At 46.4% G+C, this 15,742-nt stretch overlaps 1 protein-coding gene across 1 annotated transcript in view; it reads right to left on the bottom strand.

Moving 5' to 3' along the window:
- Nucleotides 1-15,742, bottom strand: part of ttc6 (tetratricopeptide repeat domain 6) — a 217,118-nt gene that overhangs the window by 99,747 nt on the left and 101,629 nt on the right. The window contains exons 19-21 of the mRNA XM_078233109.1: nucleotides 12,025-12,173; nucleotides 10,033-10,173; nucleotides 9,798-9,947 (exon numbers count right to left, since the gene is read on the bottom strand). Coding sequence (XP_078089235.1) covers nucleotides 9,798-9,947; nucleotides 10,033-10,173; nucleotides 12,025-12,173 — 440 coding nt within the window. The remainder of the gene's footprint in view (nucleotides 1-9,797; nucleotides 9,948-10,032; nucleotides 10,174-12,024; nucleotides 12,174-15,742) is intronic.

The following is a 15,742-nucleotide window of genomic DNA, read 5'->3' on the forward strand; positions in this document are numbered from 1 at the left end:
CCATGATCTTATTGAATGGCGGGGCAGGCTCGAGGGGCTAGATGGCCTACTCCTGCTCCTATTTCTTATGTTCTTATGTTCTTATGTTCCCTGAGGGGGGGGGGGATGTGACGTCGCTTCCCTAAGGCGGGGGGGGGTGGGATGTGACGTCTTTTCCCTGAGGGGGGGGGGTAGGGGGGGGGATGGGACGTCTCTTCCCTGAGGGCGGGGGGGGGATGTGATGTCTCTTCCCTGAGGGGGGGGATGTGACATCCCTGCCCCTGGGGGGGGGCAGAGACGTCACATCCCCCCCCCTACCCCCCCCCCCCTCAGGGAAGATACGTCACATCCCCCCCCCCATCCCGCCCCCCAGGGAAGAGATGTCACATCCCACCCCCACCCCCACCCCCACCCACCAGGGAAAGTCAAAGGCACCGCAGACAGCAGTGCTGTCAGCGCTGCCTTTGACTTTCACGCTCGGGCGCGCTGAGTGCTGTCGGCTTCGAGCAGTTCGGTGCTCCGACAGATGCAAATGCGCTTGGCCCCGCCCACTGGACCCACACCGATTGGTAAAATCGGCCCCCAGGCTCAAGAGCAAGTGAATCGGCCCCCAGGCTCAAGTGCAAACAAAAACTGAGATGTACCCCCTAAAATAGCAAAAAAGGAGCTGTAACCTCACACAACCTACATAAATTTGGAACACAGACTCCTCAAGGCCACAACAATTACAGGCAGCCTGGGAGTCCATGAACAAATGTTGCAACCTATTGCATGAGACTGCTGTATACAGCATCCTCCACACCAAATCTCTGGTGAAAGGAGGAGGAATATCAGATAGAGAGTGTCTCACTAGGGATAAGTCCTTCTTTATACTCTTTGAGTACACCAATTAAACAGATTATTTAATTCATTAATTAAAGGGATATTGTAACCAAAATCAAAAACTTTAACAGAGACTTATCAAATTAGATGGAAATAATGGCCGCAATTCTCCCAAAAATGTTGAATTGGCGGGAAAACTGTTCCACATCACGAATGTTTTCACAGTTCAGCTTCTCACTCAAATCTCCGCACTCTGTGCACTGCAGAGGTCACAATCATAAATATCATTTAGAACCCGGGGGCGGGGCCTATTCACGCCAAAGAGCCTGAAATCAGCGGGATGAGCGGGAACCCGCGCGTGCGCACATCGCTGGGAGATTGCTGAAAAGACCTCCTAGCATCCAGATCACTGCCATCCAACCCCCACAGACATCGCTGGCCTCACAACACCCCCACAGACATCGCTGGCCTCATCGCTAGCCCGCACCCCCCTCCCCCACAGACATCACTGGCCTCATTGCTGGCTCCCACAACCCCTCCGCAGACATCGCTGGCCTCATTGCTGGCACCGGCACTCCCCCCCCCCCCAATTTCCCCCACCCCCCGTCTCCTCCCACACAGACATGGCTGCCCACTCACTGCATGCCCCCATGGATTTGGATAATGCGGGTACCCAATCCCTCCATCCCTTGAACATACTGCCCTCACTGCTGCCCTGCAGAGAACTAGCATTGTGCTGACATCCACAACCCCAGCTTGTGATCATTCCCTCTCCTGAATGGGAGCTTTGAGTATTTCACCCCCGCCACCCCCCCCCCCCCCCCCCCCCCCCCCCCGGCCCTCCCCACCCACCCTCCTGGACACAGCAGCTAATCGATTAGGAGCCTTGAGTATTGCACCCCCCTGGACACAGCAGCCTATTGAATGGCAGCGAATCAGAACCCCGAGGGATGAATGACACTCAACTGAATGCAGCCTTCAAAATCTCTCACGAGTATTTGTTGCCAACGGGCCCTTGACTGGCCGCACTCACTGCGCCTGCACTCCCCTAATAAGCCAGAGCTGTATAGAGCTGTATAAAAGCTGCAGGAATGGACACACAGCCAGTCACGCCACAAAGATGGCTGCTCAGAAACTGGCTCCCAGATTTTCGGAGGCCGATCAGGAGCACCTGCTAGATGCCACGGAGAAGCGTGATCCTGGCCAGGACCCTAACCCAAGAGGTGCATCTGCCACGGCATTGTAGGAGGAGGTGGCAGAAGTGGTGAATGCCAGGAGCCTGACACCATGCTCTGGCTGGCAGTGTTGGAAAAAAATGTACGACCTTCTGCGAGCAGCAAGGGTGAGTGAGCATCCCACTTGGAACCCCGCACATGCTTGGCACGGGTCTCCAACCCTGCTGAGACACCTGAAGGGCATGCAACAAGTGACCCTTCCCCCAGGAACAGAATCTAACCCCTTCCCCTCACCCCTCAATAGCAACCTTCAATGGTGACCGCTTTCCCCGAAACTGTCAGCACAACACCTGAGACACAGGCACGCATTGCGCACCATGCACTGCAATATGTTAATGCTTGCTATCCACCTTATGTTCCCACAGGAAAAGAATATCCACAATGCATGGGAGATGACACAGACTGACACAGGTGGTGTGACTGACCTGTGGCAGCTGACCAGCATGGAGGAGCTTGCCATGGAGCTGGCAGGGGGTGATGAGCCATCCCGAATGGTCACCGACAGCCAGGTCGGCGTCCAGCACGCTAGTGAGCAGAAGCGCACCCTCAACCTAGGTCCTCCTCTAAGTAAATGCGATGCTGCATGGAATGTTTTGCCTCCCTTTCCCTAATGTGTGTTCTTTTTTACAGCTCTGGACCCAGAGGAATCCGGCCCCGATGTTCTGGAGCAAACTGCCCACGACCCCCTGGATGACACCTCGGAGGGAGGCACTGAAGAATCCTCCGAGGGCAGCAGCACTGAAGCGCCATCGGCATGTACCACACAACCCACCAACACAGAGACAATCATCATGGTGGGTAGCTTTAGTGTTGAGGCTTCACAGCCGCTGATGCACATCGGGTGGTGGCGGGCACATCCGAGGGCTCGGGTACACAGGTCTGCCAGAGGCCAGGATTCAGCTGTCCCCAAGCCAGCTGCTGGGCCTCTGGGTTTGTTCCTCCCAAGGCTGGTGGAGATGCATCAGGAAACCCGGGGAGTTGTGGAAGGACTGTCAGCAACCATGCTGCGACTGCAAGGCTGTTTAGGGGAGTCAGACAGAGTGCTGTTGCAGGAGGTGGTGCTGACACAGCGTGAGACCCAGGCCAACACTGCAAGGGTGGCGACCGCAGTGGAAAGTCTGACTCAGGGGTCTGTCCTCATGGGTGACAGGATCAGGCCATCCTGGAGACACTGCAGACCACGGGCGAGTGTGTTTCTGGCATCCAGGAGGCACAGCATTCGATGGCCATGGGTGTCGGAGGCCATGGCTGGGACTCCCACTGGCATTCTGGAGACACAGCAGGCCATGGCTGTGAGCCTCGACAACTTAGCCCAGGCTCAGAGGGCTACTGCTGAGGGGCTCCAGAGCCTGGCTCGCTCACAGAATGCTGTAACGGAGGGGCTCTGGGGCTTGGCCCAGTCTCAGAGGGCAAGGACTGAGGGATCACACATCAATGCGGCAGACGCATCTAGGCCTTCAGGACTGGCAGAGCCAGGTGATGCCAGAACTTCTGGAGCTCAGTCCAGCTACCCTGGCCTCCAATAGAGTGCCCCGGGGCCTCTCGGCACCTCAAGGCGGGAGGAAGAGCTTGACTCCATGGAGATCCCAGACATCCCGAGACCTTCCGATTCCCCCCTCCTCACACTGGGGTATCTCAGGGCCAGCGAGATGAACAGAGTGGCATCAAAACAGTGCCATCTGCAAGTCAGCCAGGGCCCTCCAGGTCCCAGCCACCCAGGGGACGTCCGCCAAGGGCACCACAGCCAATGGGGCGTGCACCACAGCTGGATACCTCCACCTCCGATGTGCATCTTGGGGTAGCACCGAGAAGAAGCAGTAGGCAGCACAAAGTTAGAAAGTTGTAGTTCACTAGAGGACACTGGTGAAGGTCCGCATTAGTCAGGGTTTGATAATCATTCATGTTAAGAGCACAATAAACTGTTAATCGCACATCATGCTGGTTAGATTCTATCTCATTGGAGATGGTCATTGCCTGGCACGTGTGTGGCATGAATGTTGCTTGACACTTGTCAGAACAAACGGATATTGTCCAGGTCTTGCTGCATTTTGACATGGGCTGCTTCAGTATCTAAAGAGTTGCAAATGGTGCTGAACATTATGCAGTCATCAGCAAACATCCCCATTTCTGATCTTATGATGGAAGGAAGGCCATGAGGAAGCAGCTGAAGATGATTGGGCCCAGGACATTACCCTGAGGGACTCCTGCAGTGATGTCCTGGAGCTAAGATGATTGACCTCCAACAACCATAACCATCTTCCTTTGTGCCAGGTATAACTAACCAGCGGAGGTTCCTCCCCCCCCCCCCCCCCCACCGATTCCCATTGACTTCAGTTTTGCTCAAGCAGGCAAACGCTGCCTTGATGTCAAGGGCAGTCACTCTCACCTCACCTCTGGAGTTCAGGGCTTTTGTCCATGTTTGAAACAAGGCTGTAATTAAGTCATGAGGTGAGTGACCCTGGCGGAACCGAAACTGAGCATTACTGAGCAGATTGGTGCTGAGCAAATGCCACCTGATAGTGCTGTTGATGACCCCTTCCATCACTTTAATCAAGAGTGGGGCAATAATTGGTCAGGTTGGATTTTTCCTGTTTCTTGTGTATAGGACATATCTGGGCAATTTAACACATTGCCAGGTAGATGCCAGTGTTGTAACTGGAACAGTTTGGCTAGTGATGCAACAAGTTCTAGAGCACAAGTTTTAAGTACTATTATGGTAATAGTATCAAGGTCCATAGCCTTTGCAGTATATCATGCCTACAGACATTTCTTGTTATCGGGTAGAATGAATCGAATTGACTAAAGACTGACATCTGTGATGCTGGGAACCTCTGGAATGTCCTATACAACTGAAGTATAACCTCCCTACTTTTGTAGGCAATTCCCCTGACATTAACCAACAACTTTCTATTAGTTTTCCTAATTAATTGCTGTACCTGAATACCAGCCTTTTGTGATTCATGCACTAAGACACCCAGGTCCCTCTAAATCTCACAGTTCTGCAATCTCTCACCATTTAAATAATAAATTTCTTTTTTATTCTTTGCCCATTCACTTATCCTATCTCTGTCCCTCTGTAGCCACCTTACGTTCCTCTTCACAATTTACTTTTCAACCTATCTTTATGTCATCAGCAAATTTTGCGACCAGATCTTTGATTCCTTAATCCAAGCAATTTGCATAGATTGTAAAAGGTTGAGTCCCAGCATTGATTCCTGTGGCACACTACTCAATACACCTGCCAACCAGGATCCAAAAAGACCCATTTATGCCTACTCCCTGTTAGCTAGCCAATCTTATATCATGCCAGTATGTTAGCCCTACACCTTCAGCTCTTACTTTCTGCCATAATCTTTGAAAAAGCACCTTAACAAATGCTTTCAGGAAATCTCAGTATAGTACATCCACTGGTTCCCCTTTATTCACAGCTCGTGACTCATTCAAAGAACTCCAATAAATTGGTTGAACAAGATTTTCTTTCACATAACCATGTTGGTTCTGCTTGATTGTCTGGAATTTCTCTCAAGTGCTCTGTTAAAACATCTTCAAAAACAGTTTCTAACATTTTCCCTATGACAAATGTTAGGTTAACTTGCCTGTAGTTTCATGCTTTCTGTCTCCCTTCTTTTTGAATTAAGGAGTTTACTATTTTCCAATATGATGCAACCTTCCCCAAATCTAGGGACCTTTGAAAAATTAAAACCCATACATCAACTATCTCACTGGCCACTTCTTTTAAGACCCCAGGATGAAGTCCACCTGGACACAGGGATTTGTTAGCCTGCAGTTCCAACTATTTGCTTAATACCACTTTCCTGGTGTTCACAATTTTTCTGAGTTCCTCCCTCCCTTCCATTTCCTGATTTACAGCTATTTCTGGGACGTTACTTGTATCTCTGATAGTGATGTAAAATACCTGTTCAATTCATCTGCCATCATCCTACTTTCCAAGTACCCAGATACACTTTCTGTAGGACCAACATCATTTCGTTCACTCTTATTAAATATCTATAGAAACTCTTATTATCTGTCTTTATATTTCTCACTATCATTCTCTTATACTCTAATTTTTGCTTCTTTTTAATCTTTTTCTCATTCTTTGCTGTTTTTATATTCTGTCTAATCTTCTGACCTACCACCTGTCTGTGCAATTTTTCTTTAGGTTTCATACTGTCTTTAACTTTTTTAGTGAATTACAGATGGTGGGTCCTCCCCTTGGAATTTCATTTCTCACTGGAATGTATTGATTCTGTGTTTTCTAAAATATCCCTTTAAATGTTTGCCACTGTATCTATATTGCCCATTGCTTAAGCTTGTTTGGCAGTTCACTTTAGCTAGCTCCACTTTCATGCCTTCATAATTGCCCTTCTTTAAATTTAAAATACTAGTCATAGACCCATTCTTCTCTCCCTCAAACTATATATAAAATTCAATCATATTATGATTACTGCTACTAGAGTTCCTTCACAATGAGGTTATCAATTAATCCTATCTTGTTGCACAATGTCAGTATAACCTGTTCTCTGGTTGGCTCCAGAAAATGCTGTTCTAAGAAACTGTCCTGAAAACATTCTATGAACTCCTCATCGAGGCTAACTTTGCCCATCTGATTTTTCTTGTCTATATATTGACTAAAATCCCCTATGCTTGGCCTGTACCTTTTTGACAAGCTCCCATCATCTCTTCCCTTATGCTCAGTCTGACCATTAGTTATTGTTAGGGGGCCTATACACGGCTCCCACAAGTGACTTCTTGCCTTTATCATTTCTCATTTCAACTGTACAGTGGGAGGAGGAGGATCGTGGTCCATGTACGAGTGCTAGTGCCCCATAAACCAGAACCCACACTAGTCTTTGAGCCATGCATTCATTTCTCTTATCTTATGTGTTCAATGCTAATTTTCACATGACTTAGGTAATAATCCAAAAATTATTACCTTTAAAGTTTTGTTTGTTAATTTTGTGCTTAGCTCCTCATGCTGACCATGCAGATCCTCCTTCCTCATCCTGCCTATGTCATTGGTACCTATGGACCACAACCACTCCCCCTCCCACTGCAAGTTCTTCTCAAGCTTTGAGCAAATCACCCTAACCCTGGCATCGGGCAGACAACCTAGCCATCTGGACTCACTATTTGCTACAGAAAAGAGTGTCAATCCCCCTCACTTTATTGTCCCCTACTATTACTACTATTTCTCTGTGCTCCTCTCACTTCAATGGCTCCCTGTACCATAGTGCTATGGTCAGTCAGCTCTTCCATCCTGCAGCCCCCTTTCTCATCTAAACAAGCTGAAAGAACCTCAAACCTGTTGGACAATTGCAGAGGCAATGCCCTCTGGGTCGTCCCCCCCCCCCACCCCCCCCACCCCCCCCACCCCCTCCCTCCAGCACCACCACCACCACCAGTTGCAGTGTACCAGTGGATTTCAGGATCAGGAGAGGAGTCAATTATGATATACTTAGCTTTCATTTGTGCAACATTTAGTGCTGGTTTACTCCAAGACCCTGTGTGGCCCAATTTAATGCCACTGCAATTTAAAGCACTGCTTGAAAATATGGCATCAACTCTGCTACATTGCCTCTGTACATTACACATACATCTTAATACCACCATTTTGGGATGGTACACGGATAAAAACAGAATGAAAATGTCAGCACCACATAACCACAACCACCCATAAGCTTTTGTATACAACAGGGAGATTCAGGGAGGTGACGGCTTAGTGGTATTATCACTAGACTATTAATCCAGAAACTCATCTAATGTTCTAGGAACCCGGGTAGAAATCCCGCCACTGCAGCTGGTGGAATTTGAATTCAATAAAAAATATCTGGAATTAAGTATCTACTGATGGCCATGAAATCATTGTCGATTGTCGGAAAAACCCATCTGGTTCACTAATGTCCTTTAGGAAAGGAAATCAGCCATCCTTACCTGGTCTGGCCTACGTGTGACTCCAGAGCCAGAGCAATGTGGTTGATATTCAACTGCCCTCAGGCAACTAGGGATGGGCAATAAATGCTGGCCAGCCAGCGACGCCCATGTCCCACGAATGAACAAAAAAGAGATCAGTGACAATGATGTGTGCCCCAGGGATCTGTTCTGGGACCCTTGCTGTTTGTCATTTTCATAAATGACCTGGATGAGGAAGCGGAGGGATGGGTTGGTAAGTTTGCCGACGACACGAAGGTTGGTGGGATTGTGGATAGTCTGGAGGGATGTCAGAAGTTACAGAGGGATATAGATAGGATGCAAGACTGGGCGGACAAGTGGCAGATGGACTTCAACCCAGATAAATGCATCGTGGTCCATTTTGGTAGGTCAAATGGGATGAAGGAGTACAATATAAAGGGAAAGACTCTTAGTACTGTAGAGGATCAGAAGGACCTTGGGATCCGGGTCCATAGGACTCTGAAATCGGCCCCGCAGGTGGAGGAAGTTAAAGGCATATGGTGTGCTGGCCTTTATCAATCGAGGGATTGAGTTCAGGAGTCCGGGGATAATGATGCAGCTATATAAGACCCTCGTCAGACCCCACTTGGAGTACTGTGCTCAGTTCTGATCGCCTCACTATAGGAAGGATGTGGAAAAGATTGAAAGGGTGCAGAGGAGATTTACAAGGATGTTGCCTGGATTGAGTGGCATGCCTTATGAGGATAGACTGAGGGAGCTCGGTCTTTTCTCCTTGAAGAGACGAAGGATGAGAGGAGACCTAATAGAGGTGTTTAAGATGTTGAGAGGCATAGATTGGGTGGACTCTCAGAGGCTTTTTCCCAGGTTGGAAATGTCTGCTACGAGAGGACACAGGTTTAGGGTGCTGGGGGGTAGGTACAGGCGAGATGTTCAGGCTAAGTTTTTCACACAGAGGGTGGTGGGCGAGTGGAATTGGCTGCCGTCAGTGGTGGTGCAGGCGAACTCAATAGGGTCTTTTAAGAGACTCCTGGATGAGTACATGGAGCGTAATAGGATGGAGGGTTATAGGTAGGTCTAGAAGGTAGGGATGTGTTCAGCACAACTTGTGGGCCGAAGGGCCTGTTTGTGCTGTAGTTTTTCTATGTTTCTATGTGGGGAGCTTGATATGAGCAAAAAGTGGCAGGATGTTTTGGGCCAGGCCTGCAGCTCATTGTGTCTTTTATTTTCAATCAGCACTGCTAAAACAATTGAAAATGAGCAATTTCCAAAAGAAAACCTCAGGCTTAGGACTATATACTGGGGCGGCATGGTAGCACAGTGGTTAACACTGCTGCTTCACAGCACCAGGGACCCACGTTCAACTCCCAGCTTGGGTCACTGTCTGTGTACAGTTTGCACATTCTCCCAGTGTCTGCGTGGGTTTCCTCCAGGTGCTCCGGTTTCCTCCCGCATTCTGAAAGACGTGCTGGTTAGGTGCATTGACCCAAACAGATGCCGGACTATGGCGACTAGGGGAATTTCACAGTAACTTCATTGCAGTGTTACTTGTGACTAATAAATAAACTTAAACTTTATATTTGAACCAAATTCATGATAAAAGTTTCTAATTTTTCTAATTTATTGGTCACACATATTTATTCAAACTAAAAACACCATAAAGTCAATTGTATCTCTCCGCATTGTTCTTAGCACTTCAAAATAACTAATACCTCTTAATAATAGATATATATCTATAAATAAAACTTTTTTTAAATGGTGACAATGAATATCTATTAACTAATAAATAATTTTGTGTAAAACCGGATGCAATTATCACAGACCAATGAGTACATAGTTAAACCTCAATACCTCAAAGAGTTGGGGGTTGATTTCAAGGGCTCTGTGAAAGTCCTGGACACAATTAACGTCATGAAGTTTCATTCTGCACAATCCTCGCTGATAATAAGCTTTAGCAAACTTTGGGTTGAATTTCAGTGTATTATTAAATGAATCTATTGCCTGAAAAATATCAATCAAAAAGTACTTAAAAGTAATGAGAAAATCATTAACACACATATATCAAAACAAGGAACAATATTCTCACCTTTCTCAGTTTACTCAATTCAGTGTAGCAAAGACCCATATTATAATACATTTCTGCACGTTCTTTTAATTTGTTTGCAACTTTTACTTCAGGTACTTCAGGTTCCAGATCCAAAGCTTTCTGAAAGCTGATCAGTGCATCCTAAATTGTGAACAGAGAATCTGAGATATAAAATAAGCTTTTTGATTAAAAGCTTTGATGCCAAAACTGTACATTTTGTTGCATTGCAGAGAGAAAAGAGGAAGGGAGTGTAGAAAGAGAATGAGAGAGAAGAAAGGGCAGAATATTGAAAGATGGGGCACAGAAGAAAAAGATGGTGCCAAAAACACAATGGAATCAGTTGTGCAACAACTGGCCAATATTTTCACAATGCAAACTTTAAACTTAGGGATAGAGTTACAAAAACGAATTGCCATCTTTAGAACCTCATTCAATTGGATCATACTGACTAGGCTAGGTAAAAAAATACTGAGGCCTGAATTTTCATCCTGGTGCGAGTACGGTGGACAGGACCGGAAGCAGATGTGTAATCCGCTCCCGCCCACAATCAGCTTCACAATTCAATTTCATGCTGGATGGCCAATTAACTGCTGGCCAACGTGAAGCTCAAACTGAAAGAGGCTCAGCACTGTTGGTGGGGGTGGGAAGAAGACGAGCACCAGGAACAGGAAGTGTGCAGGCAAGGAATTTAAATGCAACTCCCTGAAGACTGGAACTCTCTGAGCAGAGCCTCAGACAGTTGGTTAGGATATTGAATTTTTTTGGTTACCTTTCCTGTGTCCGAGATTGCATTGTTGCCCAGAGCCCATGTCTGGCGTGAGGGGAATGCCCAGCCAGTCTGTCCTCCGTTTCTCAGATGAATGCCTTAGGGTCCTGCGGAGGCAGTAAGCAACCATACAGACTCCTGCTGCCAAGGGATGACAAGAGGAGGCCATATCATGTCACCAGGATGGCCTGGACTGAGCTAATAGGCCTGGTCAGCAGTTATGACAAAGTACACAGAACCCGGTTCCAGTGTCGGAAATGGTTCAATGACTTTCTGCGCTCCGGCATGGTGAGTGCCGTGAGGAACCTTGGGTCGATATCTTTGTGGGTGGCAGCACATGGGTATGAAATGCAGAGTGCAATGTGGCACATAAACATGTGTCTTGATTGGCCGTGGCTGCCATGTACATCAGGATGAGTGCAACACTAACAGGTACCTGCGTCTTTGGTGGGGGGAGCCTGCAATGTCCCAGCATGTAGAGGGGGGACTAATGAAAGCACTTGAAGTGAGGAGGGATTGGTGGGGGGAATCCCAAATCTGCTTATCCTCAGGCAGGCAGAGGAACAGGCCCTTGAAACGGTATGCAAACATGGAACCAACTCCACAGGTCACAGAGGGGCAGAGGTATCGGTTAAGGGTAACAGTCCAGTGGACAGGGAAGCGTTTGGTGGAGAGTATGAGAGATGTAGGGCTGTGGTTGTAAGACTGACCTATGAAATGCAGTTATTCCCATTCCCAAAAGTCTTTGCTCAGCCAGATGTTGATTCTGAATGGAAACCAGACTGTATGCACTCTGATTTTGTCATGAAAGAAACTGAGAAGGAAGGATAGATTTGGATGAATCAGCCAACTAATTACAATTCCGAACAAGCAAGTCTCCTTCCTGGGATCAGCAAAAGGATAATTGATATGCGCATCAATTCTCCGGTTGAAGCTTACACACACATGTATGAACAGACCAGTTTCCAAATGCACTGGTTAGGTGCATTGGCCATGCTAAATTCTCTCTCAGTGTACCCGAACGTGTGACGATTAGTAACTTCGCAGTAACTTCATTGCAGTGTTACTGTAAGCCGACTTGTGACACTAAAAAATAAATAATAAATAAATACATTTGGATCAAACCTAATCCATTCACCTGCACTTAAAACCACATGCTCTCAAATATTAAAAGTCCCCAGAACTTGGCTTATATTCAGAAAAGTGATTCCAGAAATATATATTACCTCAAATTTGCTTGCTTTCATTTGGCTTTTCCCAAGCAAACTGAACATTGTTGTTGTTTTTTCCATGGCAGCCAAGGTGCTGATAGCTTTGTCATAATTTTTTAGAAACAATTGTACTTTGGCTTGCTGAATTGGAGATGAGTCAGAAGCTGTTTCAGCAAATAAAATATAAAAGAATAGATCGTGAAAAGCTCCGAAAAACCCAATAAAGTGATCAGTTACGAAGTCTCATACTAATTTCTACTAAATAATAGAAACATTCCAATCTTTCGCCTTTTGAGAATTCCAAATAAGAATGAACAATTTGGGGGAAGTACAAACACAAAATACTGATGCTGATGCTGGAAATCTGAAATAAGAACGAAAAATGTTGGAAATACTTTGCAGGTCAGGCAGCATGTCTGGGAAATTTATCAGTGAAAACAGATACTGCCTGTTTAAACACGTGGGCAATTTTAATCTCATCCAGCTATCGGGATTGGGTGCAATGCTCATTATAGACAGTGGGCAGTAATAGTGAGAAGGGAGTCAAACCGATGTATCATCTCAGTCTGTGGGGTTCGCTGCCAATGAGCGAGACTTAATTACCTTCATTAATTTTATACATAGCAAATTTATGTTCTGTACATGTTTAACAATATTAGATTATTAATAGCATTTCAAAATATGATTGGATGAATAAAGTAGATAAACCAAACCATGTTCAAAATAAAGTTATTGAACAATTCTCACTCCCATATATCCCATTTATATTAAGCACCAGATTCCAATTCCTCCAATTGCTAAATTGTTTCATACAATTGATACTATTAACAGTCTTTGTTTTGTTACAAAATCTATTATTTATATTGGCAATATGATGGGTGTGCTGTATATATATATATTGTATGTTGGGGTTTGGGGTGCCCCTTTAAGAGTACAGGTCAGGTGACCCCTATTAGCTCCACTCAGATTGGGACCCTGTTGGGCCTGACTGTGAATGAGTGCACACCTTCAATAAACTGCCCCCAGTATTGAAGTATTCAAGCCTACCTTGTGATTCATTATTCCCCTTGGTCCACAGGGGTATACATAATAACTGGTGACAAGGCGGTGTATTCCTCTGGCATTCCATTCTAGCGAAGGGGAAGGAGATTGAGCATCACCCAGGACTTTGAAGAGTGGTTCTGGAAAAAGAACCACAGCGTGGTGACCCCGTGAAGAATGGGTACGAGTGTTCTGACCACATTACTTCAGTCTGAACAGTCCGTTCATGGGGAAGGTAGTGCTTGCCTGGGAGCCAGTCAAAAATGTTGCAAGAAACGGGCACCAAGGGGACCCGTGCTGCGGGGGTTATCAGGAACGGCAGGAAGAAGTTTTAGGTCTAGATTTGTGTAGAAGCAGACACTGAGGGGACTCGGCTGCAAGAAAACTACCCAGAGAAACAAAATGGTGGCCAGTTTCAGTGTCCCTTCAATGAAGAGGCAGAGAGCTGGATACCTTATACAAGGCACTTCAACGCTTATCTGGCGGCAAATTACATGGCAGAGAACTTGGTACTACCAGTCTTCTTCAGTACCGTAGGGAGCAAGACCTTCGTTGTTTTGAGGAGTCTGGTACAACCAGACAAACTGGGAAGACTTACAAAGAATTGAGAGAGGTATTAAGAGGTTCATTTTGCTCCAAGACCATGAATGATTGATGAGCGTTTTTAATTCTACAAATGAGACCAACCTTTGATGTCTGCTTCCTGCAATGTTTTTGACTGGCTCTCAAGCAAGCACTATCTTCCCCATGAACGGACCGTTCAGACTGAAGTAATGTGGTTGGAACACTCCTACCCGTTCTTCACGGGGTCGCCACGCTGTGGTTCTTCTTCCAGAGCCATTCTTTGAGTCAATCTCCTTCCCCTTCGCTAGAATGGAACGCCAGTGGAATGGAAGGGGAGTGCGTCCATTGCGCAATTCGTTGCAACTCTAAAGAGACTGGCTGAACACCGTGAGTTCAGAAACCTAAACCAGGATGCTTTACGGGACCAGCTGATTTGTGACCTCCAGCATGAAGCCATTCAATGGAGGTTATTGGCTGAAGGGAATTTACAGTTTAAGTCTGCATTAGGGATTGCAACTTACATGGAATTAGCCGCCAGAGAAGCAGCACAGTTGGGTGTCAGCGCCCAGGTACACAAGGTGGCAAAGCTCTGCAGGTTTTGACACTACAAGTAGAATGCCGCCAATGTAGCAAGACAGGCCACATTGATTAAGTTATTGGACACGAGAGGCCCAATGTTGCAAGTGCAAGTGAGTGGGTCACATTGCCCAGAATTGCAAATAACTCCAGAGACAGGAAAAAAAAGTGCATGTTGCCAACCAGAGAGGACAGGGAATCAACTGGGTCTGCAGAAATAGCAGACAGTCCAGAGCAACAAGAGCTCAGATGAAGCCAACCAGTTCTAGGTTGTCCCTCAACTGGAAGGGTAAACCGTGATAATGGAAGTGGACACACAGACTGCTGTGTCTTTGATTCCCGAAGCAGTATGCCGAGAGAAGTTAAAAATCTGCAAAGGTCACATTACGAACATACTACAACATATACTGAGCAAACGGTCCCCTTAAGGGTTATGTACTGGTGAAGGTACAGTTGAGAGACCAATGTGCAGAATTATCAATATATGTGATGGAGATGACTACCCTGCATTATTCAGATGCTCCTGGTTACGGAAGTTGAATTGAACAGGGGCATGGTAAATAAACTCGCAGACTCGAACACAAAGCTACAAGACAGGTTGGAAAAATATAAAGATGCCTTCCAGGGAATCCTTGGAGAGATGAAGAATGTCAAGGTTAAATTATGAGTTAAGATGAATGCTTGTCCAAGGAGATTGAAGGCACGTCTGGTACGCCATTAGGCCTGAATTGGAACGGCTGGTGAATCTGGAGGTGTCGGAACCAGTGATCACCAGTGAATGAGTCACCCCAATTGTTCCAGTCATAAAATCAGATGGATTGGCGAGAATCTGTGGGGATTTTAAAGTGACAGTAATCCCAGCCCTGTGTGCGGACCAGTACCTGCTTCCTCTTATAGTGGCCTGGCAAGGAGAAAGAAATTTTCCAAGATAGACCTATCTCAGGCCTATTTGCAGATCGGGGTAGTGAAAGATTCACAACCATCACTAACAATAGTCACAGACAGGGGCCTGTTCCGCTATAGGCACTTCCCTTTGAGATTACATCAGCTCCAGCTCTGTTCCAGAAGGCCATGGTGGATTGATAGGAGTCCAGTGTTACCTGGACAATATCTTGGTCATGGGTTTGACAGAAGAGGAGCATTTGAAGAACTTGGAGAATAACTTAAAGAGGTTGCAGAAGCAAAGCCTACAAGTCAAGAGAGAAATGTGAGTTCTTCAAGGATTCCATTGAAAACCTGGGTCATGTAATTATTGGTGATGGATTACATAAGGCATCCAAGAAGATGGAGGCCATCATGAAGGCCCAAAGACCAGACAATGTGTCCCAATTGAGGTTGTTTTTGAGACTTATCAATTACTACGGCAAGTTCATTCTGGATCTGCCAATAGTGTTGAAGCCGATGCATCGGTTGTTCAGAAAAGAGCAGCCGTGGACGGGGACAAAAGAATATCAAAGGGCCTACCAGGATGTAAAGGCTTTGAAGAGATCACAAGCGCTAGTTCACTTCAACCTAAAGTTACCACTGCAGCTGGCATGCAACGACGCCTCGC

The sequence above is a fragment of the Mustelus asterias genome, chromosome 18 (assembly GCF_964213995.1).
Source record: "Mustelus asterias chromosome 18, sMusAst1.hap1.1, whole genome shotgun sequence".
Lineage (NCBI taxonomy): Eukaryota > Metazoa > Chordata > Chondrichthyes > Carcharhiniformes > Triakidae > Mustelus > Mustelus asterias.